Genomic DNA, 27019 nt, shown 5'->3' with positions numbered 1-27019 from the left:
GCTGTAAGCCGTGGCCCTCACCCTGTTTGTGGTCATTTGTTATGATTGCCCCTTGACTAATACCGGGGACAAAGCCCCCCAGCAGTCCCCACACTCCTGTTCCAGAGGAGAGAGTGAAACGGCCTCAGCAGGCACTCTGGTAGAGATGAGGGTTTGGAGGCCCACTGAGAGCACTGCTTGAGGGTGTGCTGGGACAGAGGCCAAGCTAGAAGGAGCTGGGCACGTGGTCCTCCAGTGCCAGCCTATGAGAGGATCCATGGGGCCACTCAGTGACGGGGGACCTGGGATATGGTCCCTGCACATGAGAGCTGCTGCATCTCCAGGTGCTAACAGGGAACTACCACCCCTCCCACCTCTGGGGAGGGCTGGGCTGGACTTGGTCTGTGAGAGACCTGTAAACCCTCTCACCTCCCTGGGCCCTCCTCCCTCAGGCCTCCTCCTCACACAGGCCCTTCTCCCCGGGACCACTGGAACCCCTCTGAAGGCAGCCAATGAGATGAGGCTATAATTTAAAAATACATTTATTTAGTGTTTCCATTTGTTTCTGTTCTGTTACACAAGGCCATTAAATAAATACATTCTCCAAGTCACTCGAGTACACACCTACTCGCTATACAGATGAGGTAGAGAAATCAACAGGCTCACACAAGACTTCTCTCGTGTGTGAATGCCCCTCTCCTCCCGCCCGCCTGGACCTGGCCCAACCAAGCTCTGAGTCACGTCTGTGCACGCTGAGCAGAGAGCAGGTGGCCGGGACCCGCCTGGCCCTCAGCATGGCTCTGCTCCTGCGGCCCTGGGGGGGTCGGGGGATCTGGACCCCGCCACAGAACATGTTTTCTTTTAGAGATCCTCTGCTGCACAGAGAGAAGCATGTTAATGAGAGGCTCCGTCAGCGGGAGTTGTTTCTTTGCTTAGCAAGACATTCTGATATATATTTATGTATAAACAAACCAGCCAGCAGACGTTTTCAATCTGCCTTGTTTAAAAAAATACTTTTCTTAATATTTATGACATAGAGCTAAATGTGGTATTTGATTAAAAAAAAATCCTTCCTCTGACTTGCCGCCTTTCCAGACCCAGTAGTGACCGAGCTACAGTCTTGTCATAGAAACATGGCCAGCTCTGCCTGCTCCAGGCCCCAGCAGGTGGGAATGCTTGGGGACAACTGGGACGCACCCCAGCCTATCCTCACCCTCTCCAGCCAGGCGTGAAGGAGACCGAGGGGCAGACCCACATCATCCACTGTCCCCTCCCAGGGCACATGCCTTGGCTGCACCACTCTGTCAGCATGCAGTTATTCATGGGGATGTTCTCTGAACCACAGGAGAATAAACTTTACTATTTACACTATAAAACAGGGACAAAGAGACCCACATCCACATAAATAGGTTTTCTTTTAAAAACAAAGTCCCCAGGGTTCCTGAAGCCCCTCCTGGACTCCGAGGAATCCCTTCACTCAGTAGTTCCCGTGTCCACGCTGCCACCTGGCTCTGTGCTTGCCCAAACCCCAGCGCACACCCTCGGAGCACAGTCATAGAGCTCAGCAGGATGGGCCCAGGGCTGGAGGCCCCACCAACATGGGAAGTAGAGCTCCACACCTAGGAAGGGCACAGGGCAGAGGCCACACCCCAGCCAACCACTGACCACACCAACACAGGGTGCATGAGCACACACACCACACACATGCACAGACACGCTTATGCACATGCATGCACGCACACACGTATGCTCACACATGCACATACAAGCACAGACACCACACATGCACAAACATGTGCACATGGTCACACACATACATGCATCCATGTACGTTCATGCACACCCATGCACAGATGTGCTCACATTCTCATGAACACACACCACATGCAGATACATACACGTGCTCACACACAAGCATGCACGTGCACTTATGCATACACACATCACATACTCACACACATGTACACTCATGCATGCACACAAACATGCTCATGCACACACACCACACACTCATGCATGCATACACACATGCACACATGTGTGCACACACCCTCAAACCAAATCAGGTCAGTGCTGGCCATCCTTTTCCCTTCCCTGCAAAATCAACAGCATGGCCAAGGAGAACAGCCTTCCATTTGCCATATCCTAACCTAGACTCTCTCCACCCATGTCTGTCCCCACCCTGCCTCCCCCACAGTGACAGAGAGCAAGCTGTGCCTTCCTCATGAAATGAACCTCCAAGGGGCTGGCCCTGCCCCTCTGCCCATGCCCACCTCTGGAGGAGAACAGGCCACCTTCTGCCACCCCCAGCCCCAGAATCTGCATTGAGGAGGCCAGAGTGTGGAGCCATGTGCCTGCAGGGTGCAGAGCAGGGCCCGTCCACGTCCCAGGCCAGCCTTGCTGTGGGTAGCCGACCTGGACCATGGGACCTGGCTTCCAGAAACCCTGAGGGTGGTGGCCAGACACAGCCTGCTTTACTTCTTCAAAAACAACGACAGCATGTCTCTCTGGATTTAGTGGTTTCAAACGACAAAGCAGATCAGGCGAACAGTTTAGGAGGGGGCATGGAGGGGAGGGAGAAAGGGGTCCCTCCAGGGCAGGCTCTGCTGAGAGGGGGAGGAGCCACAGCCTGGGAGACTGCAGGGATGGAGAAAATAATAATTATATATTAGTTAAATAAAAATAACTTAAAAGTCACTGATATCACTCCAAAGAGAAGTACTCAATGTCAGAGGGGGCCGGCAGTATACCCCCTGCACCTGGGCAGCCAGGCACCTGCTCTCTCTCCTAGTGGTTTGACTCTCTAAGCCAGTGCTGGTGCAGGACAGGCCACAGGCAGCTCACACAGAGGCCGTGTGGTCACGAAGGTGTGCCCGCTGCTCCTCAGAGGGCACCCAGCGCAGGAGGGGCACCTGGTGACTTAGGGGGACACAGCTTGGAAAGCATCTGTGCAAAGCTCTCAGGTCATGGGGAGGGACAAACAGAGGGGATGCAGAGGTCAGACTGGGCCTTTGAGACGGGGAGACAAAAGGGCGGAGATGGCCAACCCAGCCAACCCCCTGGCCTCTGCCCCTGCCTTGTCACCAAGTATACTGGGGGCGCCCAGGTCAAGGACTCAGCCCCTGCAGGTCTAGACCCCTCACATGGCACACACCACCTGTACCCCTGCAACAGCCTGGCCAGGCCCAGGGGCTCAGCCCCTGCAGGTGTACACCCCTCACATTGCACACACTGCCTGCACCCCTGCAGCAGCCTGGCCAGGCACAGGGGCTCAGCCCTTGCAGGTGTAGACCTCCTCGCGCTGGGTACACTGCCTGCACTCCACATAGCAGCACCAGCGCACCTGGCACTGGCAAGGCCGTGTCACCACCCGGCTCTGTGTGTTGTGACCACGCCCGCAGCAGATGCTCTCGCAGTTCTTCTCACGGTGGCACCTGCGGCCGGCAGTGCCTGGGGAGAAGCGGCCGGCCAGGCAGAAGCTGGGTGAGTCGTCCAGGTGCACTAGCTCCGGTGTGCGGGGCAGTGGGTCGCCACCACCTGTCCCTGTGGCGCGGCCCCGCGGTGGTGAGAGGGCGCCGGCCTCGCCGGTGGCCTCATTCGTGGTGCTGCCCACCTTGAGTGCTGTCTCGTACTTGTGCTTCAGGCGCTTGCCCACCTCATGGAAAGGCGCCAGCTGCCGCCAGCACGTCCGCACGGTGCAGGAGCCTGACACACCGTGGCACTTGCAAGTGGTCTCCACCCCGGCCTTGATCACCTGGGAGGGAGGTGGGCATGAGGGCCACTCTGAGCAGACTGGAGACCAGTCCCCAAGCACCACCCTCAGAGGGGCTGGAACTGTCATTCACCCCAGGGTCAGACCTCATGGCCCCCCAGACCCAGGCCCAGGCAAAGGGGGTCACCACTGCTCATCACCCAGGCTCCCTGGCACCCACACTGTCCCTCCCTCTCCAAGCCATGGACCGCCCAGGACAGAAACCCCATAGCCAGCACCACACCTTCAGATTGGCCACCGCAGCACCCTGGACCCACCTCCTGCACCATCATGGCCCTCCCTTCCCATCCCTGCATCCCAGGCTGCCCTCTGCAAGGCAGGGCACACCTCCCCACTAGCCCCCACTGTCAGCAACCCCCCAGGACCACACAGTCTGTCCTCAGCAGTCTGCTCCTTGAAAAAGTAAGGACAAGCAAGTTAGCTTGCCTAGTGGACAGAACTGGCCACTAGAGTCTACGTTTGAGCTGACCATGCCCCTGTCTGAGCATAGGGATCAGATGCTACTGCATGGGCAGGCACCATCCCCCACCCTGCTAAGAGTAACCTGGGAAGTGGGAGAAAGCCTCCAGAGAGGTCCAGATGGGAGGGGGTTACACCCACCCCACACATGCAGGCAGGAGCAGGCATGGCCCAGCACCAACACTCCGCTTGCGATCTGGGAAGCTGCCTAAGACCCAGGCTGGGCCCTTCCCCTCCCAGGACTTGGGTCCAACCTGCAAAGCCGTGGAGTCAGCCCAGCTGTCCCACGGGGCCTCCTGCCTGACTTCCCACACTGGGGTCCCTAGAGGGACACGGGGAAGAAGAACGGCAGGGGAAGGGGAGGTCCCTCTCCCAGTGGGCCCCAAGCCAGGCCTGAACTCCCACACTGCCCCCAGGGAGAGTCGGCTCAAGGGGGATTAAGAAACATAGCTGCCCTCCAGCCAGGCAACAGAAGAGTCACATTTAATGATACTTTGCTGAGAAACCCGGACAAATTTAATTAAAACGAGGCTTACCCAGGACCAGTGGAGCTAATGGAGCACTTTCATATTCTGACTTTTCATTAATAGCTTACAAAAGGGCGAGTGCAGAGGAAAAGAAAGGGCCTCCCATGGGGGATTTAATCAGCCTGCACCCCTCCCCAGAGGGTGGAAGGAGAGGCAGAGCTCCTGTGGAAAAGGGGGAAATTGATTCTTTAATAAGCCCACACCTCAGAACTCTGGCTTCTCAATAAAGAGGGGCTCAGAGTGAGGCTGGCATTAATTACCTCACGCCCCCCTCCAGCCCCCAGGCTGGGGCTCCATATCCCAAGGGCCGCCCAGCAAACACGCAGATCCCCCTCCCAGCCCCTGACTATCCCACAGCTCAGGCTGAGCCTTGGGAGGCGTTTGATTGTCCAGGATGTGCAGGGACTAAGAGGGTGGGGTGTTCTGTCCACAGTGAAGGGGGCGGGACCTGATGCCTCCTCCAGTGGCGTGGAGCCAAGGGGCTGGTGGGTGGGTAGAGAGCGGCTGCGGAGCCAGGTCCCCCCAGGCCCAGCCATGCCTGCAGCCAGCAGCTCCCAGAAGGGCCCAGCAAGAGAGCTTTTTACCTTGAGTCTTTTGTTTCAAGTTTCCTCGGAACAGTCCTGGCCACAGACAGGGCCCCTGAGGTAGAAGCAGCCTCCCCAGCTTGAGCCAGCCATACCCCCAGCTTTTCCCCGGGACCCCTGGACTACACACTTACCCGTTTGCTGTCCACCTAGGTCCCTGGTGACAGGACCACCCACCCCTCAGCCCTGGCAAGTAGGGCCCAGTCCATTGTCCTCCTGGTTAGATGGTGCCCAGCAGGGAGACCCTCCCTGTGGCCTTGACCACCCAGGACCCACCTGCCTACTCCCCAGCCAGCAGCAAGTAGGCCTTCTGGTTCCACCCAACCATGGGAGACCATGGGGCACCCCTCCATGGAGCTCCGCACCATGACAGCTAGTATCCCTGCCCATCCAGTAAGTAATGAGCCTTATAAGCAGAAGGACTGGAGGCCCTGGCTGTCACCAGTGGCTGGAACAGAGCCCCAGAGGCAGCTGACTTCACCTCCTCCCAGCCCTCTCCCCCACCAATGCCCCTCCCTCAGCCCCTGCACCCCAGCCCTTAAACACATATGCTTCTGCCCGCCCCTCTGCACTTTCCCGCCCTGCTCCCCAACGCACGCCACCTGCAACCCCACACCCACCCCACGCCCTGCCCTGTGCCCTGTGCGCCCCCCACCCTGCACCGTTTCCCACTCCGCACCCCACCCCGCTTGCCTTCACACCCACGAGGTTGTTGTGGAAATCCACACGGGCTCGCAGATCCTTGCTAGACCGCCGACCCAGGAACTCCTTGACGAACTTGCTGCTGTACTTGAGATTGTCCCCGCAGCCACCCCACTGCCAGGCCTCTCGGTTCTCCAAGTCAGGGGCCTCATCACAAGTGCAGCGCTCCATGCGGCCTGCACTGCACGCCTTGGCCAGTGCATGCGTCAGGCCAGCAGAGGAGATGGCGTAAAGGAAGGCTGTCTCCTTGAAGCCTGGGGTGGTGGGGGCAGGGGCAGGTCAGCAGGCCACAGCGGCCCCCGTCTCACTCGGGTGCAGCCAAATCATGGCCTTCCCAGGCACACATTCCATATAGAGCAGGGTCTGCGGGAAGCATCCTTCCTGGTGTGTTCCACGCAGGGAGGGGCATACCTGCCTGGGCTGCCATGTGCACCTGGGGACAGGAGGTGCTCCCTTGTGCCCCAGACATAGGACTGGTCAGGGGCAGGAGAGAACCCAGAGTGTACTGGGCCACAGGTGTGCCCAGCAATCAGAGACCCTATCCATCTGGGTCTCCAACCTACTAGACTGGCCAGGGCCCTCTGTGAGCCTTGCCATGCCCTGGGCCTCAGGTCCCTAGTTTTTTTTGCTTGTTTGTTTTTGTTTTTAACATCTTTATTGGAGTATAATTGCTTTACAATGGTGTGTTAGTTTCTGCTTTATAACAAAGTGAATCAGCTATACATACACATATATCCCCATATCTCCTCCCTCTTGCGTCTCCCTCCCTCCCACCCTCCCTATCCCACCCCTCTAGGTGGACACAAAGCACCGAGCTGATCTCCCTGTGCTATGCGGCTGCTTCCCACTAGCTATCTATTTTACATTTGGTAGTGTATGTATGTCCATGCCACTCTCTCACTTCGTTCCAGCTTACCCTTACCCCGTGTCCCCTAGTTTTTAAAACAAGGCTGTTGAGAGACTCAGATGAGAGTCCCCCTCGGCACCCTCATGCAGAAGGAGACACAAGAGAGGAGGCTCCGTGCTCAGGGCTGGGGCACCAGCTGGACCCCTGCTCCTGTGCCCAGACACTGGGCCTCAGCCACTGCCATGTGGCAAGAGCCATCAGAGCCGCCTCAGGCCCTGTCACAGCTGCCCACATGCGCCTTGTGCCACCAGCAACTGTTCCATGCAGGTGTGAGAAGGGACCAGGCATGGGGGAGAGGGCAGGAGGAAGGGGAAATGGGGAGCAGGGGGGTCAGATCCCACCCACCGCCCAGTCACCTGGAACTCAGCTGAGGTGATGCACTAGGGGCGCACACCAGGGCTAGGAGGTCCTGCCTCCCTGCTCCGGCCCGGTGTCCCAGCACACTCACCTCGCTTGAGCAGGCTGGCCCGGTAGCGACCCTCCAAGGTACAGTTCCAGCGCTCAAACCGGAACTGGTACTGGCACTCGAGAGCACTCATGCTGACCGCTTCCACCAGCGTCTCAGCCACACCGGGGTCCCGGCGGCACATGCGCCGCTGCTTGCGCTCCAGCTTCAGCCGGTCGCAGGCCTTGTAGTGTGCCTGGGCAGCTGCTTCCGGCTCCAGGGTCAGCGGGAGGATGGTCAGGGGCTCACTGCCCGTCAGCCTGGGCACAGAGAGGCCAGAGTGAGCCCTGCCCCAGAGGCAGAAGGTGGGCGCTGGGCGAGGGCTGCAGATGCTGGGGCAGCAGAAGAAACTGCTCGGCCGGAAAGCATGGTGGCAACTGGACAGGAGCCCCAGTGGGCCCACCTGCGGGGCAGGAGGGGCAGCAGGCCCAGGGACAGGTACAGAAAGGCCACAGAGAACCTGGCAGGGGAGGGGTGGTTCGAAGGCCGTGGGACCCTTGCCCACCAGGCATCCTCTCTACACCCGCTTGCCCCCATATCCATTCACGCCCTGCCCTGCCAACTGCTTGTGGACCCCTGCCTGGCCCCCTGAATGCCCTGGGTTCTCACACTGGCTGCCCAGTGAGCATACCTCCGGTACCCACATGGATGCTGACCCCTTCCCAACAAGTCCCTTCAGGGAGTCACACCCCAGCTGACACCAGCCTCACTGCCCAGGTCTGATGACAGGGGAAGGAACACACAGCTAGAAACTCATACACACACACCTGGGAAGACTGCCCAGCCCAGGGTATTGGCCAAGGGCAGACCACCAAGGCAGGGAGCGGGCACAGTTGCCTCAGGCCACATGAGACGTACATCTACCATACCCTCCCCGACCCACTCCCATGTCTGCTTACCCAGCTCGCTCTAGGACCCCCACCGTCTGCCATCCCCAGCTAGGGGTGCCCCCCACGGCCCTGTGGTCCCTTGAGGATGGCCCTGGCTCACTCCCTGTCCTCCTGCAGCCTGTGCAGACGGCCCCCATGGTTCCAATGGGGTCTCCTGGAATATGTGCACCAGAAGGGGCCTCCCAGCCCAGGACCCAGGTGCCACCCAGGAAGTGGGATCCTGGTTCTTGTGCATCTCCACCTCTCCTCTTGGCTGAGCCGAGGCCCTGGCCTGCGTCCGTCTTCCTCTGTCTGGCCTGCCTGCCCCAACTCCTTACCACCTGCTCCATCCAGGGACTGACTGGCTCTGGCCTTCTGCCTGCTCTGTGCTCAGAACCACGGGCCTCAGTGTCCCCAGACAGACAACTGCACATCTGGGCTCCACGAATGTCCAAGCCCAGCCCCACCCAGACCTTCAGCCCTCGGGAGGGAGAGGTGCCCACCTGGACGTGAATGGGGCTCAGAGCCCACCATTAGAGCATCTTTAGAAACAAGCCCCAGCCCCCACCTCTCCCCTCAGCCAATCCCAGGAACCAGGGGTATCAGGAGTCCACAGATACTGGAGCCCCACACCGTGCCCCATCCCCTTTCTTGCTGTCCTTCCAAAGCCCCCTCAGGGGTACGGTGGCCACTGGGCTGACAAGGAGAGCTGCAGCTTTCTGCAGGGGAAGGGATGTGGGCAGGGCCTTCTAGAACCCCACCATCTAACAGACTCCAGCAGTAATGCTGCAGGTTGAGGTTCCCCTGGGGACAACCTGGGGTACCACATTTTGTAGCTGCATGCACACACTCCAGCATGCCCTGCCCTGCCTAGTGGAGAGGGGAGTCGCTGCATCCACCCTGGTAAGGGTGGGGCCCGTGCAAAGCAGAATCAGCCCTACCCTGAGGCCTCTGGACCCCGGTCCCTGAAGGAGTTGCCCCTGTCTCACCCTCGCTGATCAGCTCCCTGAGAACAGCAAAGCAGGGTGCTGAGGCCCGGGAACCAGGCTGACAGGAGGCCCAGGCAGCACTGGGCAAGGAGGCCACCAGAACACCAGAGCAGACTGGTCAGGCCTAGGGGTGCAGAGCAGAAAGGACCACGACCCCCGACCTCTGCACACTTAGGTGCAGCATGAGTGAGGCCATGGTGGGCACCCTGAGAAGACCCACCCCAGGCCTTGGCCCTGCTCTCCACAGTGCTCAGAGCTAGTGTACCAGTGAGCTGTGGGAGAGCAGAGGTGGCAACTGCTCCCAACCCTGAGACCAAGGGTGTGGGTGAGCAGAGCCAACAGAGGCATCCCTGCCAGCTCAAGTCTGTGCAGACATTGCTGAAGGACCCATGCCCCTCTCCGTAAGCAACACTCTGAATCAGGAGGCCCCTGGGTGTGCAGTGGGAGGCCAGCGTGGGTGCTGGCTAGAGGAGAAGCTCCAAAGGTCCCTGAGACACGGACGGATCCTTTGTGGGCCACTGAGCAGTGGGGATGCAGAGGCAGTAAGACCTTCGGGGAGAAGACACATGAGCTTGGAGCTGGGACGATGCATTGGAAGGGTAGCAGCACGTGCCAGCCCCAGTTACCTGCACCCCTTATCTAGCGTTAGGACTTCATGCCTCAGGACATGGGGATGTGGCAGAGGCTGACGTCAGGGGGCAGTTTTGTGGACTTCCAGGCCCCTGCCTGAGGACAGCTGCTGCGCTGGGGCAGGGAGCAGGCAGGGGCCCAAGGACCCTGGGCTGGAGGCCGGAAGAGCCACACTCCTCACACAAAGACAGCTCACACAGTGGAGACTTGTCCCCAGACAGGAATGTCAACAGCTGTGCCCAGAACTGCGTGCCACATGGCTGAAGCACTGTAGCCTCCAACCAGCACATCCCCCAGGCAGGATTCAGATTAACCAAGCTCCCACCGCTGCCAAAACATTCCGGTATCCAAGAAGACCCCTACTGTAAGGCCATCCTGGGGAGACCTGGGGCCGGGCTGGAAAGGGACGAGGAAAGGGAGACAAATGGCAGGTGATGCTGCCTTCCAGTCTTCCAGGAGGCATTGGGGGTGCCTGTGTCCAAATTCTGCACATGGGCACTGAGGACAGGGCCCCCTCCCCACCCGGTGCCAGCCTGTGTCCACACTGCACATGAGGAGCTAACTCAGGGGCCCCCCACACCCAGGGCCAGCCCACATAGCTATAGGTAGTTTCACTCCCGCCTGGCCTCAGCATGTCCACCAGGGTATCAGAGGCAGCTCCATAAACACAGCCACAGGCAAGCTGACACTTTCCTGAGGCCAGGTGGGGTCTACATCTGTTCTGGGCAGAAGGATGTGGAGGAAGGGTCAGCTCAAGTCCAGGAATGGCCATCTGAAAATCGGGTGGCCACATGGCTGAGGCCTGAGGCCCAAGGGCCAGGCCTTTCCCCTGAGCCATCACCCAGCTCCCATGGTAGGCATGAGGCTGAAACCCAAGAGGGCAGCACTGCTCTACCCCCCAGCGTCCCTCATCCCAAGGTGGCACGTCCCCACCTCTCTTTTATGGGGGCCCAGCTGCCCCCTGCCCAGGCCCCCTTAACAGTCAGTGTGGGATCAGTGCAGCCAGCCTGTGAGCTTATGGCCTGGAGTGCAGCGACAGAGGACAAACCCTCACGGAGGTGCCGGGGTGAGACGATGCATGGGGTACAGGGAAGAGGGTGGCCGTCAGGTGGGTCCGGGCTCAGTGGCGAAGGTCCCAGGGACAAGAGGCAGAAACGACAACACAAAGAGGAACCCACAGAAGTGCTGGAGGAAAGATGAGAGGTTCATAAAACATTCTTAGAGTCAGGAAGGCTTTTGTCAGAGTGACTCAGAATCCAAAATGCCTTGAAAATTTAATAAATTAGACTATCTAAATGTACGAGAATCTCTGCACAGCAAAAAGTAGCATAGAATCCAAAGACCAACAGACAAAGATCAGAGGAAATGCTGCAATTCAGATCCCAGGCCAAGGACCACATTTCTTTGCTTGTGTGTGGGCATGTACATGTGGGCACATGTGCATGTGTTGCATGTACATATGTGGACACAGGTGTATCTTTTCCTCTAGATCTATAACAAAGGAATCAACTGTTAATTGGATACAGGATATGAACATACAGTTCAAGGGAAGGGAATATAGCTGGCTGTTAAAAACTTATTTGCATTTCACTCAAAAAAATGCAAAATAAAACTATATTGATAGGTTATTTTTCATGCATCAGAGGAGTACAAATCAATGTCTGATAGGATTATTGTCAAGGACACAGGGAAGGAGGTGTTCCTCCTTGGCTGGAATTCTGGACTGACATATCTATAAAAATTCACCCACCAATTCTCTTTCTAGAAATACAGACTACAGATATGTTATCTTAAAACACATAAGCAAAAAAAAAAAATTTAATGTCAGCAAGAAAAAACATACAAGCGTATGTCACTCACATGTTACCCAATGCAATGCTGTCATGCAAAAACACTGGAAGCATTGTTTGTTATTCAAAAAGACTGGAGATTGGCTGAATAAATGGGATCCATCCACTCCAGTATTCAGCAGGCCTCAGAAAAGCCGCAGCCCACCTGCTGTGTACACTCAGTGCAAGGCACAGGCCTACCTCTGCAGAGTACCTGCGTGCACACCCGTGGGTGCACGGGGCAACCCAGGATAAAGGCGGCCTGGGGCAGAGGAAACACGTTCTTCTCCCTACGGCGTGTGAGCCACTCACACGTTGTCCCATGCACATGTGGCCCATTCAAAATGACAAAGTTCAACATACAGCCAGTGGTATGGAGAAGCCCCCTACAGGCTCTCAGCCCTGTATGCCAGCCTGGAGCAATGGGCCTCTGCCCACACAGCCTATCTCCAGGGGCTGCACCTTCCAGCCCAGAAAGCGCCCAGGCCACCTGGCACAGCACAGACCCTCCAACCGCCCAGCTGCCCACACAAGTGCACCTGCCACTGTGCTCAACACAGCTGCCCCTCCCTCTCCGTGGGCATCTGATCTGAGACAGGCGGGTCGATGGGCACATAAGCCTGCCCGGGAAGCCCATGGAGGACATGAGTCCAGGTTGGCTACCCTTGCTCCACCTGCCTGTCCTCTCCCAGCGCTGGACCCATTTCCTGGGAAGAAACGAGATCTAAATGTTGGTCTGGCACTTTACAACACTCAGGTGTCTTCAAAAGATATAATACACACGCGGAAGTGAGCAGCACAGCTGGGAAACACAGCTCTCACCCAGCTCAAGAAGCAGCCTTGTGCCCAGGCACTCTCAACTCCCACCGCTAATGCCATTAAACAACCTCCTAAACGTCCTCCAAAAGCTTCCCCACCTTGCTGTGCACATCCAGATCTCCATCCAGCTGACACCAACATCTGCCCATGAAGTTCGGTGGGGCCAGCATCCCTCCCTCAGGATCCCAAAGGCTCCGTCTCCTCGCTGCTCTGTGACGTCACAGCAGCCTCACACGTGGCTCATTTCCAGGCTCCACCCTGGGATTCCGTCAGGAGCTCCTTCCAACAGATTCCAAGGGCGCATGTTGGCTCTGCATGTGCACACACATGACAGGGTTTGCTGGGGTGGTCATGACTGCTCTGTGCAATTTTTTATATAAATTTATTTATATATTTTTGGCTGCACTGGGTCTTCTTTGCAGTGCGCGGGCTTTCTCTAGTTGCGGCGAGCGGGGCTACTGTTTGTTGCAGTGCACGGGTTTCTCATTTTGATGGCTTCTCTTGTTGCAGAGCACGCACGGGCTCTAGGCGTGTGGGCTCAGTAGTTGTGGTGCACGGGCTTAGTTGCTCTGCAGCATGTGGGAGCTTCCCGGACCAGGGATCGAACCCGTGTCCCCTGCATTGGCAGGCAGATGCTTAACCACTGCGCCACCAGGGAAGTCCCCTGTGTGTGCAATTTTGAATCTCTCCATTGGTGAGAACAGCGTCTCTCTCCATTTACTCAGAATTCCTTCCTGCCTCTCTCTGAAGTCTTACATGTTCCCTCACTGAAGTGTGAAGTCTTACAGCCTCCCACAGGGCTGCCCTGTATTAGAGTCAGTCTGTGTTCCAGAGTGATAGTGTATAAAAATAAAATAACTTTATAAAGTCAGTCTTCCCTCTGTTGCTGACCTACGAAAGTCCAACTGACCCAATGCTGATTTAGTATTTGGTGACCTTGCTATGTGTTATAATTCATCTCTGATGATTTTCAGATGTTCTGTGTACAATCATGCAGTCTGCAGAGACACCAGTCTATTTTCTTACTAAGCGGTTCTTCCTGCCTTCCTACACTGGCTAGGGCCATCAGCATAATCGTGCAGAATCTGCCCGCTACCCTCTGGGACCCAGCCTACTGACCCCCAGCTCCACAGCCACCAGCCAGCACAGAGCTGTCCAGTGCCCTTGCCAGCATGTGTGGCCATGAAGTGAAGGAGAGAATTGTGGGCACCCCCACCAGAAAGTGGGGACCCTCATCCTTGCTCATCTCTGCTACCCAGACCCACCCCTCCAGACGCAAGGGCGCCCTAAAGACTGGCACTACAAGGCCAGAGACCAGGAGTCAATGCACTCACAGAGCCAGAATGTGATTGCTACATGAGACAAACGACTCCCATCATGCTTGAGGGTCTGTTAAGACAATTGGCATCACCCAGATTTAGACAACGGTGACGACAGGCATTCCTGTCTGACTCTTGGTCTTAAAAGGGAAGCTTTTGCCATCTCACCGTTAAGCATGAGGTTTGCTGTGTGTTTTTCTAGACACCCTGTATCAAGTTAAAGAAGTTCCCTTCTGCTTTTAGTTTGCTATGAATGTTTTTAAAATCACAAATGGATGTTGAACTTTATCAAATGTCATCCCTGCATCTTTTGATGTGTGATTTTTCTCCTTTAATCTGCTAAATTGAGGAATTTTACTAATTGATTTTTCTAATGTTAGACATTAAGCATTCCTGGAATAAACCCAGTTGGCCATGATAGGTTTTATCCTTTCTCTGTATTGCTGATGTAACTTGATGATGTTTTGTCTAGGATGTTTGCATCCGTGCTTGTAATATTCTTCTCCCATGCTCTTCCTGCTGAGTTTCAGTGCCTTAGCAAGAGTTTTGTTTTGTTTTTTTTTAATTTCCTAGAAGAGTTGTGTCAGATTAGAATTGTGTCTTCTTGACTGTTTGGTGGAACTTGCCATGAAGCCATGCAGGCTGACCTTTCCTTGGTGGAAAGATTTCCTTTCTGATCCAATTTCTTTTTCTTTTTTTTAGAACACCTTTATATATTAAGATATAATTCACTTACCATAAAATTTGCCCATTTAAAGTATATAATTCAGCATTTTGTAGTATATTTGCAGATATGTGCAAACACCACCACAATTTTAGGATATTTTCATCACTTCAAAAAGAAACTACAGGGGCTTCCCTGGTGGCGCAGTGGTTGAGAGTCTGCCTGCCAATGCAGGGGACGCGGGTTCGAGCCCTGGTCTGGGAAGATTCCACATGCCACGGAGCGGCTGGGCCCGTGAGCCACAATTGCTGAGCCTGCACGTCTGGAGCCTGTGCTCCGCAACAAGAGAGGCCGCGATAGTGAGAGGCCCGCGCACCGCGATGAAGAGTGGCCCCCGCTTGCCACAACTAGAGAAAGCCCCCGCACAGAAACGAAGACCCAACACAGCCATGAATAGATAAATAAATAATAAATAAATTAATTAATTAAAAAAAAAAAAAGAAACTACATAGTGTACTCTTTAGCTATGACCTCCCTATTCCCCTCCCCCAACTCCTGGCAACCACTAATCTACCTTCTGCCTCTGTGGATCTGCCTGATCTGGACATTTCCTACAAAAGGAATCAAACAACGTGTGGCCTCTTCTGACTGGCTTCTTTCACTTAGCACAATGTTTTCAAGGTCCCTCGATGTGGTAGCATGTAATAATATCCCATCGTATGGATATACCACATTCTATTTTTCTACTCCTCAGGTGATGGACGTTTGAGCTATTCACTCTTTTATTTATTTTATTTATTTATTTTTTGGCTGTGTCCTGCGGCATGAGGGATCTTAGTTCTCTGACCAGGGATGGAACCCGTACCCTTGGCATTGGGAGTGCAGAGTCTTAACCACTGGACTGCCAGGGAAGTCCCTGAGTTGTTCACTCTTCAGCTATTGTTCATAATGCCACTATGACCACTCATGTACACATTTTTTTGTGAACATATGTTTTCATTTCTCATGGGTATATACCCAGGAGTGGAACTGCTAGGTCATAGAGGAATTCCCTATTTAATTGTTTGAGGAACTGTCAGATTGTTTGCCACAGTGGCTATACCACTTTACATTCTCAATGCCCCAATTTCTTTGCTTACTATAGTACTAGTCAATATTTCTATACCTTGAATCTGTTTCTGTTACTTTTTTGGTTTTCTCCATTTCCTCTGAATTTGCAGATTTATCAGCATGGAACTGTTCATTACATTCCCTTGTTTTTCTTTGCAGAGTCTGTGACGATGTTGCCCATAGCTGGACACTAGCACTCTAAGCCGCCTCTTCACTGGGTTAGTCTCCTCAGATGTTTCTAAGACCTTCCCAGAGAGGGATCAGTTCATCTCTAACGCACGTTTTTTTGTTGATTTCTGCACTACTTCTACTTTCTTTCGGTTTACCTTACTTCTCTTCCTCACTTTTGTGATGGACACTTGTTGAGTGCTTCCAAGTGTCTCTCCACTTCTAAAATATGCATTTAAGCTACCACTGTGGCTGCTTCAGTCTCTCCGAAACTGCAGCCTCAGGACACCAGACTGAGCCTGACACAGCCCCAGGTCACTGACTAAAACAGTCACAGCTCAGATCACTGTGCTGAGTCTGAGTCTCTCTCTACTCTCATTTCCCTCTTTACCTTATGGCCCATTGAGCTGGTGTGTTCTCTCTCCATCCTCTTATGTTCTCTATCCTTACATCGTGTGTCTCTCACCCAGAGCCTATAATTAGACTCAGGACCTGACCACAACCCCAATCACCTCAGCCTTATGCCTGGAACATTTCATCCACTGGGGTCCTGGGGTCTCAGTTTATCCTTTCTGCTGGCCATGCCTCTTCTTTTTCTTTTCTCCTCTCCTGCCTTCTTTTGAGTTATTTTCATTATTCTGCTTTTCCTTTTGTTAATTTGAAGTCATATATTTCCATTATTTTTATGGTTACCCTCAAAATTACAACATGAGTCTATAAGTTACCCATGTTCAATGTTGGTCAATACCACCCCCTTCTCGGTAATATGAGGCCTGAGAACACAACCTTGCTGACTCCCTGGAATTATATGCTGTTGTGTATTTTAGTTCTACATTTAGGACCCAACAGGAAGTTGTTCAATGTTCCCTTATCCCCTCCTTCCCTGTGACCTTCTCTTTGCTGTTCACTCCTTTTTGTGTCTGGAACACAGCAGGGCCATTTCCCATGCCTAAGCTGCGGCGTCAACATTTCCTTCAGAGCAACTCTCAATTTGTCTGAAAATGTCTTTATTTCACCCTCATTTTACAGTAATCTTCACCGAGCGTAGAGTTCTTGGCTGGCGGTTATTTTCTTTTCATGCACCAAGTGGATGGTCCCACCACCTCCTGGCTTTGCTCTCAGTTCTGAAGTTAGCTGTCAGCCTGACAATCCTTGGAAGGTAATCTGTATTTTGTTTTTTGGGATTGCTTTGGTGTTTTGCAGTTGCAATCTGTCATGTTCTGGCAGGAACATTTTTTTTTTTTTTCTGCTTAGAAAGACACTGGGCCTCTTGAATCTTCTTGATTGTTCTGATCAGTTTCAGAAAATTCTCAGCCATTCTCTCCATATATCACCCCATCAGTTCCTCTTCTCTTCTACCTCTGGGCCTCTGGTGAAGCATGTGGGACCTCCTCACTGTGTCCCCAGGTTTCTCACCTTCTCTGCTTTCCATGTATCTGCCTTCCCATGCCACACTCTGTGTAATTTCTCTTGACCCATCTTACAGTTTGCTAATTCTCTTCAACTGTTTATAATCTGCTTTCAAATCAGTCTACTACTTAAAATTTTTCCCAGTTCTATTTGGTTTTTCCAAACTTGCTGGGTCAGTTTTTGTGGCTTCTCATTCTTTACAGATATCCCAAGCTTATCTTGCTCCTGAAAGCACAGTGAGAGTTGTTTTATTCAGTGTGGGATGCTCTGTTTACTGGTCTGCTGCCATCATTTCTGCAAGTCCTTGGCTGCATTTCCTTGCACACCAAGTTATCTCTGACCATATGCTGGTCGCCGTATTTGAGAAACTGTTTGCAGGAATAATCTGAAGCACAGGATAAAGATCCCCCAAATTCACAGCCACCTGGAACCTCAGAATGTGCCTTCTTTGGAATAAGGGTCTTTGCAGAAGTAATCAAGGTAAGGATCTTGTGACCAGATCATCCCGGATTAGGTCTCACATTGCTGAGGGCTCACCCCCCTGACGAGCTCTGCAGAGCGCACACTCCAGCCCTGGGGCAGCAGGAAAGAACCTAGGACAGACAGAGCCAAGTCTGGGGAGGCCCAACCCCCTCTGTGGACCAGGCCTGAGGCTGTCATGCCTGACTGCTTGGGGACTACTAGCGCAGCCCCTCTGAGCACCCAGCCAGAGGTGCTCACATCCTCACATCTGCCCCAAGGACAGCCAGGTAGCAGGACGGGCATTGTCGGAAGAGGGTGGGTGCAGGTTTGGCCCACGCTGGTACTGGAGCCATCCTTGTCCCACATCACTCAGCCCCTAGAACACCTCACCCCTTCCCACTCACAGTTGGGGTAGGGGACAGATTTCGATTGCCCTTCCTCCTGCCTACAGGCCCAGCCACCCCAAGGGCCACCCTGCCCGCAAACCCAGCTCCCCGGGCATGGGGAGCTGAGACCCTGGGCTGGGCGGAAGGAGAAGAGGCTGGAGTTCCAGAAGCCACAGCGCCCTGCCAAGGAAACCTCAGCCCCACCAGACGGCGTTTAATTTCTGTGTGAATCAAATTCAAAACAAATTCCAGTGCTGAGAACTGGTTCTGAGATTAACCCTCCATCCTCCCGTGGCCTGCAGCCTCCCACCCAAGCAGGCGGGTGTGGGGTGGGCATAGATGCCACCAGAGCCTGGGGCTCCCCGAGAGCTCCACCATCACTTGGTGTCCTGCCATGCCAAGGAGGAGGTGAGGGCCAAGGGATGGGGATGAGCAGGAGAGGAGGGCAGCTCCCTGTGTACAGGTCACACTGTGGCAGAGACCTTGTGTCTATGACAGCTGTCACCTCCATCAGCTGTGAGAACTGCCAGGCCCCGACTTCCCCACCCCATGGGGCCCGAAGATTCCAGGGCACGAAGAGCTCTTGGTCAGTCCGCAGATCCATCACTGTCCAGGAGACTGCCTAGCGAAGGCCTGGCCACCCTGGGGGTCAGCTGGCAGACAGGACTCAGCAAACTCCACTACACTGGGACCCACAGCACTGCCCACCAGGCCTGGCATCCACAAGCCTAACAGAAAGGTCCTCGCCCACACTTGGCCCCTGAAGCGAGCAGAACTCGTGGGACCCCCAGACTCTGAGGGCCACCAGCCAACTGCCCCCTTTCCAGAGCAGGACGATGGAGCCCAGATTGGACAGTGGCATGCCAAAAGCCCCCAGGAAGGTGGCTGAGGCTGCATGGGACCCCCAGATTCACTGACTGCCGCAAGGAGAAGACGGGCTGCAGTGGCTTCATGGAGGAACCACAGTGACCAGGCCACCTCTGTGCCCTGGTCACCACACCCCCAGGCCTCAGAGATGGCTGTGGACCCACGACGGGGCTGCCACAAAGGACAGGCAAGATGCAGGGCAGGTGCTCGGAGAGCCACCGGACCCCACCACCACTGCCGCCACTACCAGCATCACCTTGATATCTGATTTCCTTCCTGGAGCTGGCCTCCCAGGGGCCTAGCACCATGCCAGACACAGACGGGGGACACTGGGACAGGCTCAATCAACACCCCACCCTGGGGTGGCCCGAGGCAGCCACTGCTGCTCCCTCTGTCCAAGAGGGAGCCAGGTCTGGTGTGCTCTGGTCTGGGAGCCCCTGGCAGCTTCCACTCTCGGGCCAGACCACTTCCCTGGCCACGTCTACCTCAGGTATCGCTAAGAAAAACAAACGCAGCTTGAGGCTTGCCTTTTTCCATTCCCTCGTCCGGCTGCCGGTCTCGAGGTGCAGGGCCTGCCAGCTGGGCGGCCGGGTTTCCTCCTGTGGCTAGGGGCACCAGGCCAGCCAGGGACCTCACTGGGAGGAGCAGGGGAGCATGGCGGGCCGTGCCCGCAGGTCACAGAGCCAGATGGCCAGCACACCACCCAGGTTGACACTGTCCAGAGTGGGGCTGCCCTCCTCTGGAGACCCTGGCCCAGCCCACAGATGTCCGTTAATGATTCGTCCCTGCAGGAAAACAGGCTGGTCATCATCCAGCCCATGCTACCAAGCCCCACTCCAGAGGCCTGCTCAGACCTGCTATGCACCATGGGCGGCCGCCTGCTCCCACCTCCCCGACCCTCGCTCAGTGGGGTCCTCAGCCCCCGCCTCTCACCTGCCCCCTGGGAGCTCCAGCGGAGCCCTCTGCCCTCAGCACGGCACCCACAGCAAAAATGCCCGCAAAGCCTCTGTCCAACATCCAGGCCCCATTGTCTTGTGTCTGCTGCACCTGGCCCACCATCCGTGCACTGGAAGGTGTAATGGCCCAGCCAGCAAGTGTGGGTACAGCGTGGTGGAGGTCAGGGCCAGGGGTGAGCAGGGGTCTGGGCCACCTGGTGAATGAGCACCTCAGACCCCACACCAGGCTCCTGGGTGCAGAGCCAGGAAGCGGAGGGGAGACAGGGTCCATCACAGGCCTCGGAAGAGCCAGCCCAGTGCAGTTTGGAGGAGACATCACAAGGGAACCTCCTGGCTTCCCCAGAGGTGAGCTACAGGTAAGGAGCGATACTTCTGGGCTATGCTCTGGCTTCCTGGAAGAGGCAACAGCTGAGGCAGACCCAGGAGGATGGGCAGGCCCATGAGGACGGTGGCCCTGTTCCCCACCCACCAGAGGCTGACCTTCAAGCAGAGACCTGGCCTCACCCACTTCCCAGACAACTGCGCCTCCTCTGAAACCTCCTGCAGTCTGCTGAGCCAGGGTGGGCACTGCAGGGGCACCCCCACCTCTGGGACAATACACAAAGGGAGCCGGGTGCCCCCCAGGCTGGGATTAAGGGGGCTGAGTGCTGGCCCTGCTGACAGGTGTCATTTTTCTACAGCCAGGAAAGCCAAGCCAGGCCCCTTATCAGCTCATCGCTCCTCCCCGAATTCAGGGCCCACAGCCCCCCGGGAGGAATCGTGTGTGTGCATTCTTTTCCAGGAGAAAAAATACCCACACACTTCTATTGTCCTCTATATCACAAGGCCCCTGGGGTGGGTGGTGGGCGCCACCCTCAGTCTGGGGCCACCCTGGGAGCCTGGGCAGGATCATGCTAGTGCCCATGGCTCTGGAGTCAGGTCCTGGACCACAGTGGCAAGGACGGGGGTGAGATTAGGCCAGCTGTCCTCCCGTCCAGACGGCCGCCGGCTGTGGCAGAACATCTGCTCACACAGCTGAGGGGAGCCAGATGGCGGCGGCTTCCTCCTCACCTCAGACCCCACCAAGAGGCTGCTGGACTCCACGGCCTGTGTGCACGAGATTCCCAGCCCAGAGGCCCAGTCCTGGCCTGATGCTCCCACCTGCCTCTATCTGGTCTCTGTATTAGGGGGCCAGGGCAGGGCCCCCCCCAGGAGCCTATGGAAGGGGACAATAGGCCAGGCAGGGGCCAACGGTTTGGGAGTCCACAGCCCCCCCAGAGAAGACTGGCCAGGAGAAGGGGGGAGGCAGGAGGGACTCTGGAGACGAGAGATGCAAGGGGCAGTGAGCTCCCCAAGGGATCCCCTCTGCCTCCCCCGCCTGCTCTTTCCAACTGCCTCCCCATGTCTGCCCTGGACCCATAGGCTGGGAACCTGGAACACCTCGGTCCCTCTGCTGGCGACAGAGGTCCTGGACCATGAGTCCAGGAAGAATCCCCTCTCCTTTGCAGGCAGGAAGCCCAGGCCCCTCCACACACCACCCCTCTATCCTCTCCTGTCCCTGGAGCTCCCTTCCCTGACCTGAAGCCCTCCCCACATCCCCAGGCACCTTCCCTCAGCCTGCTGCCCCTGCCCTGCATCCCTCGTCACCTGCTGTTCTGAGGTCTCACCCGTAGGGCTTCCAAGGGGCCTCAGCAATCTCCCTGCCAGCCCCTCAGCTGCCCTGGACACTGTGGATAGGGCCCCATCGCCTGGGCCCTCCCCCACCTCAGCTGCCAGTGCAGGCCTACCCTCTCCTGACCCTCTGAAGCACACTGCTCTCCATGGCCTCTCCCTCAAACACCAGATCTGAGGCCTTGCAGGACTGTTTCGGGCATGTCTGTCCGGAGGTGGGTCTCCATGGGTAGCACCTGCCCTGTTGTCCAAACCCACGTGACTCCCCAAGCTCCTGCCTGCTTAGCTCACAGCACCACCACCCCTGGCCGGGGAATCCCCTGGGACACCTCCCACTCTGTCAGCCCCTCCCTAGCCCCAGTAGACTCTGGGTCTCCCCAGCCTCTCTGTGAAAGGCTGACCTCCCCTACAGGTGAGCCCAAGCCCTCAGCCCCATACTCAAGCCCCCCAAGCCCCTGTCAGAGCTGTCTCATTCTCTCAGCAGGGCTCCACCTTATCCCTTGCCCACTCACAGGCTCACCGTACAGCCTTGTCATTCTACCATTAGGCTCGCTCCTGCTGCCCAGGAAACCTTCCCTCCTTCTTTCTACTCTAGGGACCAGCTGGGAGCCCCTCCTCCAAGCAGCCAGCAGGCACGTGGCCACAGAGGACCACCAGCTGAGCCCCAGGCTCAGTATTCAGAGAAGCAGAGGAGATGCCCTCACCTCCTGGCACTGGTCAGTCGACCCTCCCTGACCCGCACTCAGAGCCCACCCTCACCCCAATGACAGCAGCCCCTCTGGGGCAGACCTCGAGCACAGTGCCAGGGCCCTCAGCTAGCCCCAACCCCAGACCAGGCTCCAGCAAATGAACAGCCACCTGCACCCTGGCCCTCCCACACAGTCCACTGGGGGCCAAGCAGGGGGAAGATCTGTTGTGAAGACCCATGGGTGCAGCCCCTGTATGAAGGGGTGAGAGCATGCCAGCTCACAGGTCAAGAAAACAGGTTCTCCTCAGTCCAAGAATAGATCTAGAACATTTAAAGAGCTCTTACAACTCAACAGAAAGACAAACAACTGAGCCAAAAAGTAGGTAAAGAAACTGAATAGACATTTCCCCAAAATAAGACATTATAAATAGCCACTGTGCACATGAAAAGATGCTCAACATCACTAGTCATCAGGGAAATGCAAATCAAAACTACAATGAGTACCACCTCAAATCTACCAGGGTGGCCAGGATTTAAAAACAAACAAAAAAATATGTTTTCTTTAAAATCAGAGAATTAACAAGCATTGGCGAGGAGTGGAGAAATTGGAACCCTCGTGCATTACTGATGGGAATGTAAAATGATGCTGTGGAAAACAGTTTGGTGGCTTCTCAAAAAGTTAAACGTAGCATTACTATATGATCCGACAATTCTACTTCTAGGTATGTACCGAGAAAAACTGAAAACATACAGCCAAAAAAAACCTTGTACACCAATTTTCACAGGAGCATTATCCACAATAGCCAAAAGGTTGAAACTACCCAAGTGTCTATCAACAGATGAATAGGTGGAAGTAAACTGCCATATGTCCAGCTAGTCAAATATTATTTAGTCACAAAAAGGAATGATGTACTGACTCTTGCTACAAAGGTGAATAAATAGTGAAAACAGTATGCTCGGTGAAAAGAGCCAGACGCGAAAGGCCACATATGGTATGATTCCATTTATATGAAATGTCCAGAACAGGCAAATCCACAGAAACAGAAAGTGGATTAGTGGTTGCCAGGGGCTGGGGGAGGAGGGGACGGGATATGAGGTTTCTGGGGTGATGAAAATGTTCTGGAATTAGATAGCGGTGCTGGCTGCACAGCCTTGTGGATGTATTAAAAACCACTGAACTGTATACTTCAACTAAGTAAATTTACAGGATGTGAGTTACGTTTCAATAACAAAAAGGCCTTTGGCCCTAAGGCCAATTGCCCCCCCCCCATTTGCAATGGTCCAGAGCACCTCAGCTGCCTTTCAAACTGGTTCCCAGCACCCCTCATGGGCTAGGGAAGCCCTTAGTGTCACGCCTGGTGCTGCCTCTTCCACGCAGGCCTCCAGGCTACTTGGACCAGAGAGTTGGGACGAGCCCAGACCTCGCAGCAGTGCCCCACTCCCCCACATCACCCTGCAAATGTTTCCTGTATAATGTAGAGTGCTGAAGCCAACACCATGAAAGAGCCTCAGGGCTCACCATGCCCCGTCTTACTTCTCTAGAAGATTAATCACATTGGAAGCCTCAGGCCTCCGCTGGCCTGTGCAGCCCCTGGATGCCTGTCTAGCAGTTTCCCCAGGGGCCTCTGCTGGGGGCTGGCTCAGCACAAACACGGGACCTCTAAGAAAAAGGCAGCAAGGTGCTGGGGAGCCCAGACCCTGCTCTGGCAAGCACAGATCCCCAAAATCCCCAGATCCAGCCCCTGGCTCCAGGCTCAGAGGAGCACAAGGGTGGCTTGCCCCAGGGCCTGGGGCATCCCTTCCTGAGCAGGTTTCAGCACACAAGGCCCACCCTTTAGCTCTATATTCTCACCTGAGGATAACGCCACGAGAGGAGCAAAGTATGGGAGAGCCCACCCAGATCTATGGGGTGGGGCAGGGGGCTGGTGGCTGGCAGCAGGGAGGGGTGTCCAAGTTTGTATCTCAAACTTGCCACAAGACCTTGGGACAGCCTCTTCCTGCTTAGAGCCAGGCTCCACTTCCTTCCAAGAGAGCATCAGGCCAGCTGTCTAGGCCCCCAGAGCACAGACATCTCTGTAGCCCCAGGAGAACCAGATGGAAACACCACCTGCTAATCACACCAAAAAGGACGGTCAGGCCAGGGAGGAAGAGAGGAGAGCCCCTTTCCCATGGCAGGCAGGTGACCTGGAGGGCCCTGCCTGGTGGCCAGAGGCTGAGCAGGACAGCAGGAGCAGGGCGGGTTGGGTTGCAGCCTGGGGGGGCGGGGGGGGGGCGGGGCAGGGAGGGCTCCCACCACCCACGTGATCCTCCCCCAGGCCAGCCTCTCTGGGTTTCTGGGCTGTAACTGGAGCTGCCCTGCCTGTGAGCCTCTGTGCCAGGCAGAGCTTTCAGAGTGGGGGAAGGGAGAGGAGGGCTGGATCCCAGCTCCTTCCCCCTGTTCCCTCTGTACTTGGGGTGGGGAGGGAAGCCCCAGCACAAGGCACAGAGAGGCCCCCTGGCTCCAGCCCAGCCCTGCCTGGCCCTGCCTGCCTTGGGCCATCTCCTCCTCCCCCTCCCCTCTGGCTCCTGCCCCTTTACTAAGCCAGGAGAAAGGGCCCCAGACCCAGGCTCAGCCAGTCACTGCTAGCCAGAGGCTGGGCCTCCATGCCTGGTGCTATCCTGAGTGGACTCCAGCACCAGGTCCCTTACCTTCTCTGCCTGTGGGGTTGGCACAGAGGCTGCCATCCTCCAGGACCTCCGTCCACCAAGCTGAGTCTTGTCTCTCTTGTCTGGTGGCAGGGGGAGGGGGGAAGTGGGGTGTACCCCCAGCAGAGGCAGCAGAACTGCCTTCTATGCTACCCACGGGGCAGGACTTGGGAAGCCTCACTTGAGGGGGCCTTTGGGATTAAAGAGCAGGGCCAGAGGGCTAGCTGAAGAAGCCACAGGGGCTCCAAGCCCTCCTGACTTGCCACACAACCACTGGCCACACTTCCCTGAAGGCACAAAGTGCAGAGAAAACATGGAGAAAAAGAGGGATGCTACAGGGGTTGGGATGGAGGGCGGGAGCCAGGACCCTGACCGCCACCCTGTGGGTCTGATCTTCCCAGAGAGAAAAGGCCAGCAGCAGGGAGACTCCAAGCAGAGCACAGCGTGGCGCAGACAAGCCTAGGGTGTGTCTGAAGCCTGGTGAGCAGACCCATGGCTGAGTCCGGACAGCGAGAAAGCACAGCTGGCTGACAGGCCATCGTGACTCACCGTGGACCTGCAGCCAGACAGCCAGCCTCTGACCCTCCCTCTGCCCGAGAGGGTGAGGCAAAGGCTGCACAGATGGCATGCAGGGGCGTGCCAGCCTCTGCACAGCCTGAGCCCCAGGCAGGCCAAACCCACAGCCACAGCTCTGGCTGCGGGGTGGGATCTCCAGGGTGAGGAGACAGGGAGCTGACCCTGGAAGACAACCCAGGAAAAAAGAACAGGAGAAGGGGGAGGGGGGAGAAAAACACAAAGGGAAAGTTTCCCATGAAAATATTTTATTTTCTTTGAGAACAGGATACACCTGCAGGGCTTCTCGCCCAGTCGGCCTCTCCCCGCCCTGGCAGTGCCACATTTCTGGACCAACGGGGCCCTCTGCCGGCCAGGCCGCTGCGCGCCGGCGCCTGGTCCACGGAAGAGGGAACAGGTGACGACGGGTGGAGGGCGGCAGCCCGGGAACGGCCGCAGGGCACGCAGGACAGGGACTGGGCAGGACGCGAGGGTGGCCTCGGCTCCAGGAGTGGCACGGGGTAAGGAGGCGGGGAGACTGGGGAGATCCGGAGGGCTGCCCACACGATGCCACCCAGACCCCGGTGTGCCCATCTGCAGAGTACAGCGAGGGTCCCCAAAGCTCGCCCGGCTGGACATCCCAGATCTGGGAGCGAGGAACGAGGAAGGGCAGGAAGGAACGTCGGAGACAGACGAGCCCAAACCACACTAACTGCTGCTGCGGAGAAGCGCGCAGGGCAGCGACCCTGGAGGCGGCGGGAGGCAGCATTCACGGCTGGGCTGGGCCCTGCGCACCGGAGAGGTCCCACAGACGCGCTCCCGCGGGCCGGGGCCCGAGCGAACGTCAGAAGCAAAGCGCAAGAAAAATAAAATTCCTCCAGTCTGGAGTTTTTTTTTCCCTTTGGGGCTCAGAGCAAGGAACATCTGGATTTTGTACGTATTTTTTTTGTTGTTGTTAAATTAACTTCTCGAGGAGAGAAAGGAGGGGGAAACTGCAAGGGGGGGTGGGTGTGCAGGGGCCAGGGAGGCTCCAGACGTTTGGCAAGAAATCCTGGCCTAAGGGAGCCGATAACCAGAGCTTGGTCCCGGAGCTCCAGGGAGCCTCACGCACGGCCGCGGGCGCGGCCGCAGCGACTACGGCTCCGGGGTCACGGAGGACCGGGGCCTCACGCCAGCCCGTCGGGTACGCCGGCCCCTCTCCGTGCTCCGGGCCACGGGGACACCGACTCGCGGACCCAGCGTCGCGGGCTCCGCAAACAAACAGCTCCAGGCAACCCGGGGGCCCTCGCTAGCCCGGGCACCGCGCCCCGCGCACCTGGGTCGCCCCCGCCCTCGCGCCCGCGCCGGCCTCGGGCCCGGCCCGCCCGCCCCGCCAGCCGGGCCGCCGAGGCACCTACCCGAAGTAGGCGGCCGAGGGGCGCAGCGCGGCGAGCAGCAGCGTCAGCGCGAAGGCCGCGGCCAGCCAGCGCGCCAGCAGGGGCCCATCCAGCATCTTGCCGCGCCGCGGCGGCTGACCATCGCGCTCCCGGCCCCGCGCTGGGCGCCCCGCGGCCGCCGCCCTCTTATAGCGCCCGGAGCGCCAGGCCGGGGG

General features: G+C 56.5%; 1 protein-coding gene across 2 annotated transcripts; it reads right to left on the bottom strand.

Annotated features, from left to right (window-relative positions):
* Positions 1 to 505: 505 nt before the first annotated feature.
* On the bottom strand, positions 506 to 27019 carry WNT9A (Wnt family member 9A). Of its 2 annotated transcripts, none has more exons than XM_082455138.1 (4): positions 26826 to 27019; positions 7379 to 7635; positions 6027 to 6277; positions 506 to 3733 (listed from the first exon to the last, which is right to left on the bottom strand). In XM_082455138.1, exons 1-4 carry the CDS (start codon positions 26918 to 26920, stop codon positions 3251 to 3253), a joined length of 1086 nt encoding a protein of 361 aa, XP_082311264.1. In that variant the 5' UTR covers positions 26921 to 27019; the 3' UTR covers positions 506 to 3250. The 2 variants fall into 2 exon arrangements, with proteins under 2 accessions (XP_082311264.1, XP_082311263.1); XM_082455137.1 differs by having other exon boundaries at positions 6015 to 6277; positions 26826 to 27016.

Source organism: Balaenoptera physalus (assembly GCF_965194825.1).
Source record: "Balaenoptera physalus genome assembly, chromosome: 3".
Lineage (NCBI taxonomy): Eukaryota > Metazoa > Chordata > Mammalia > Artiodactyla > Balaenopteridae > Balaenoptera > Balaenoptera physalus.
This window is presented reverse-complemented; position numbering and strand designations above follow the sequence as displayed.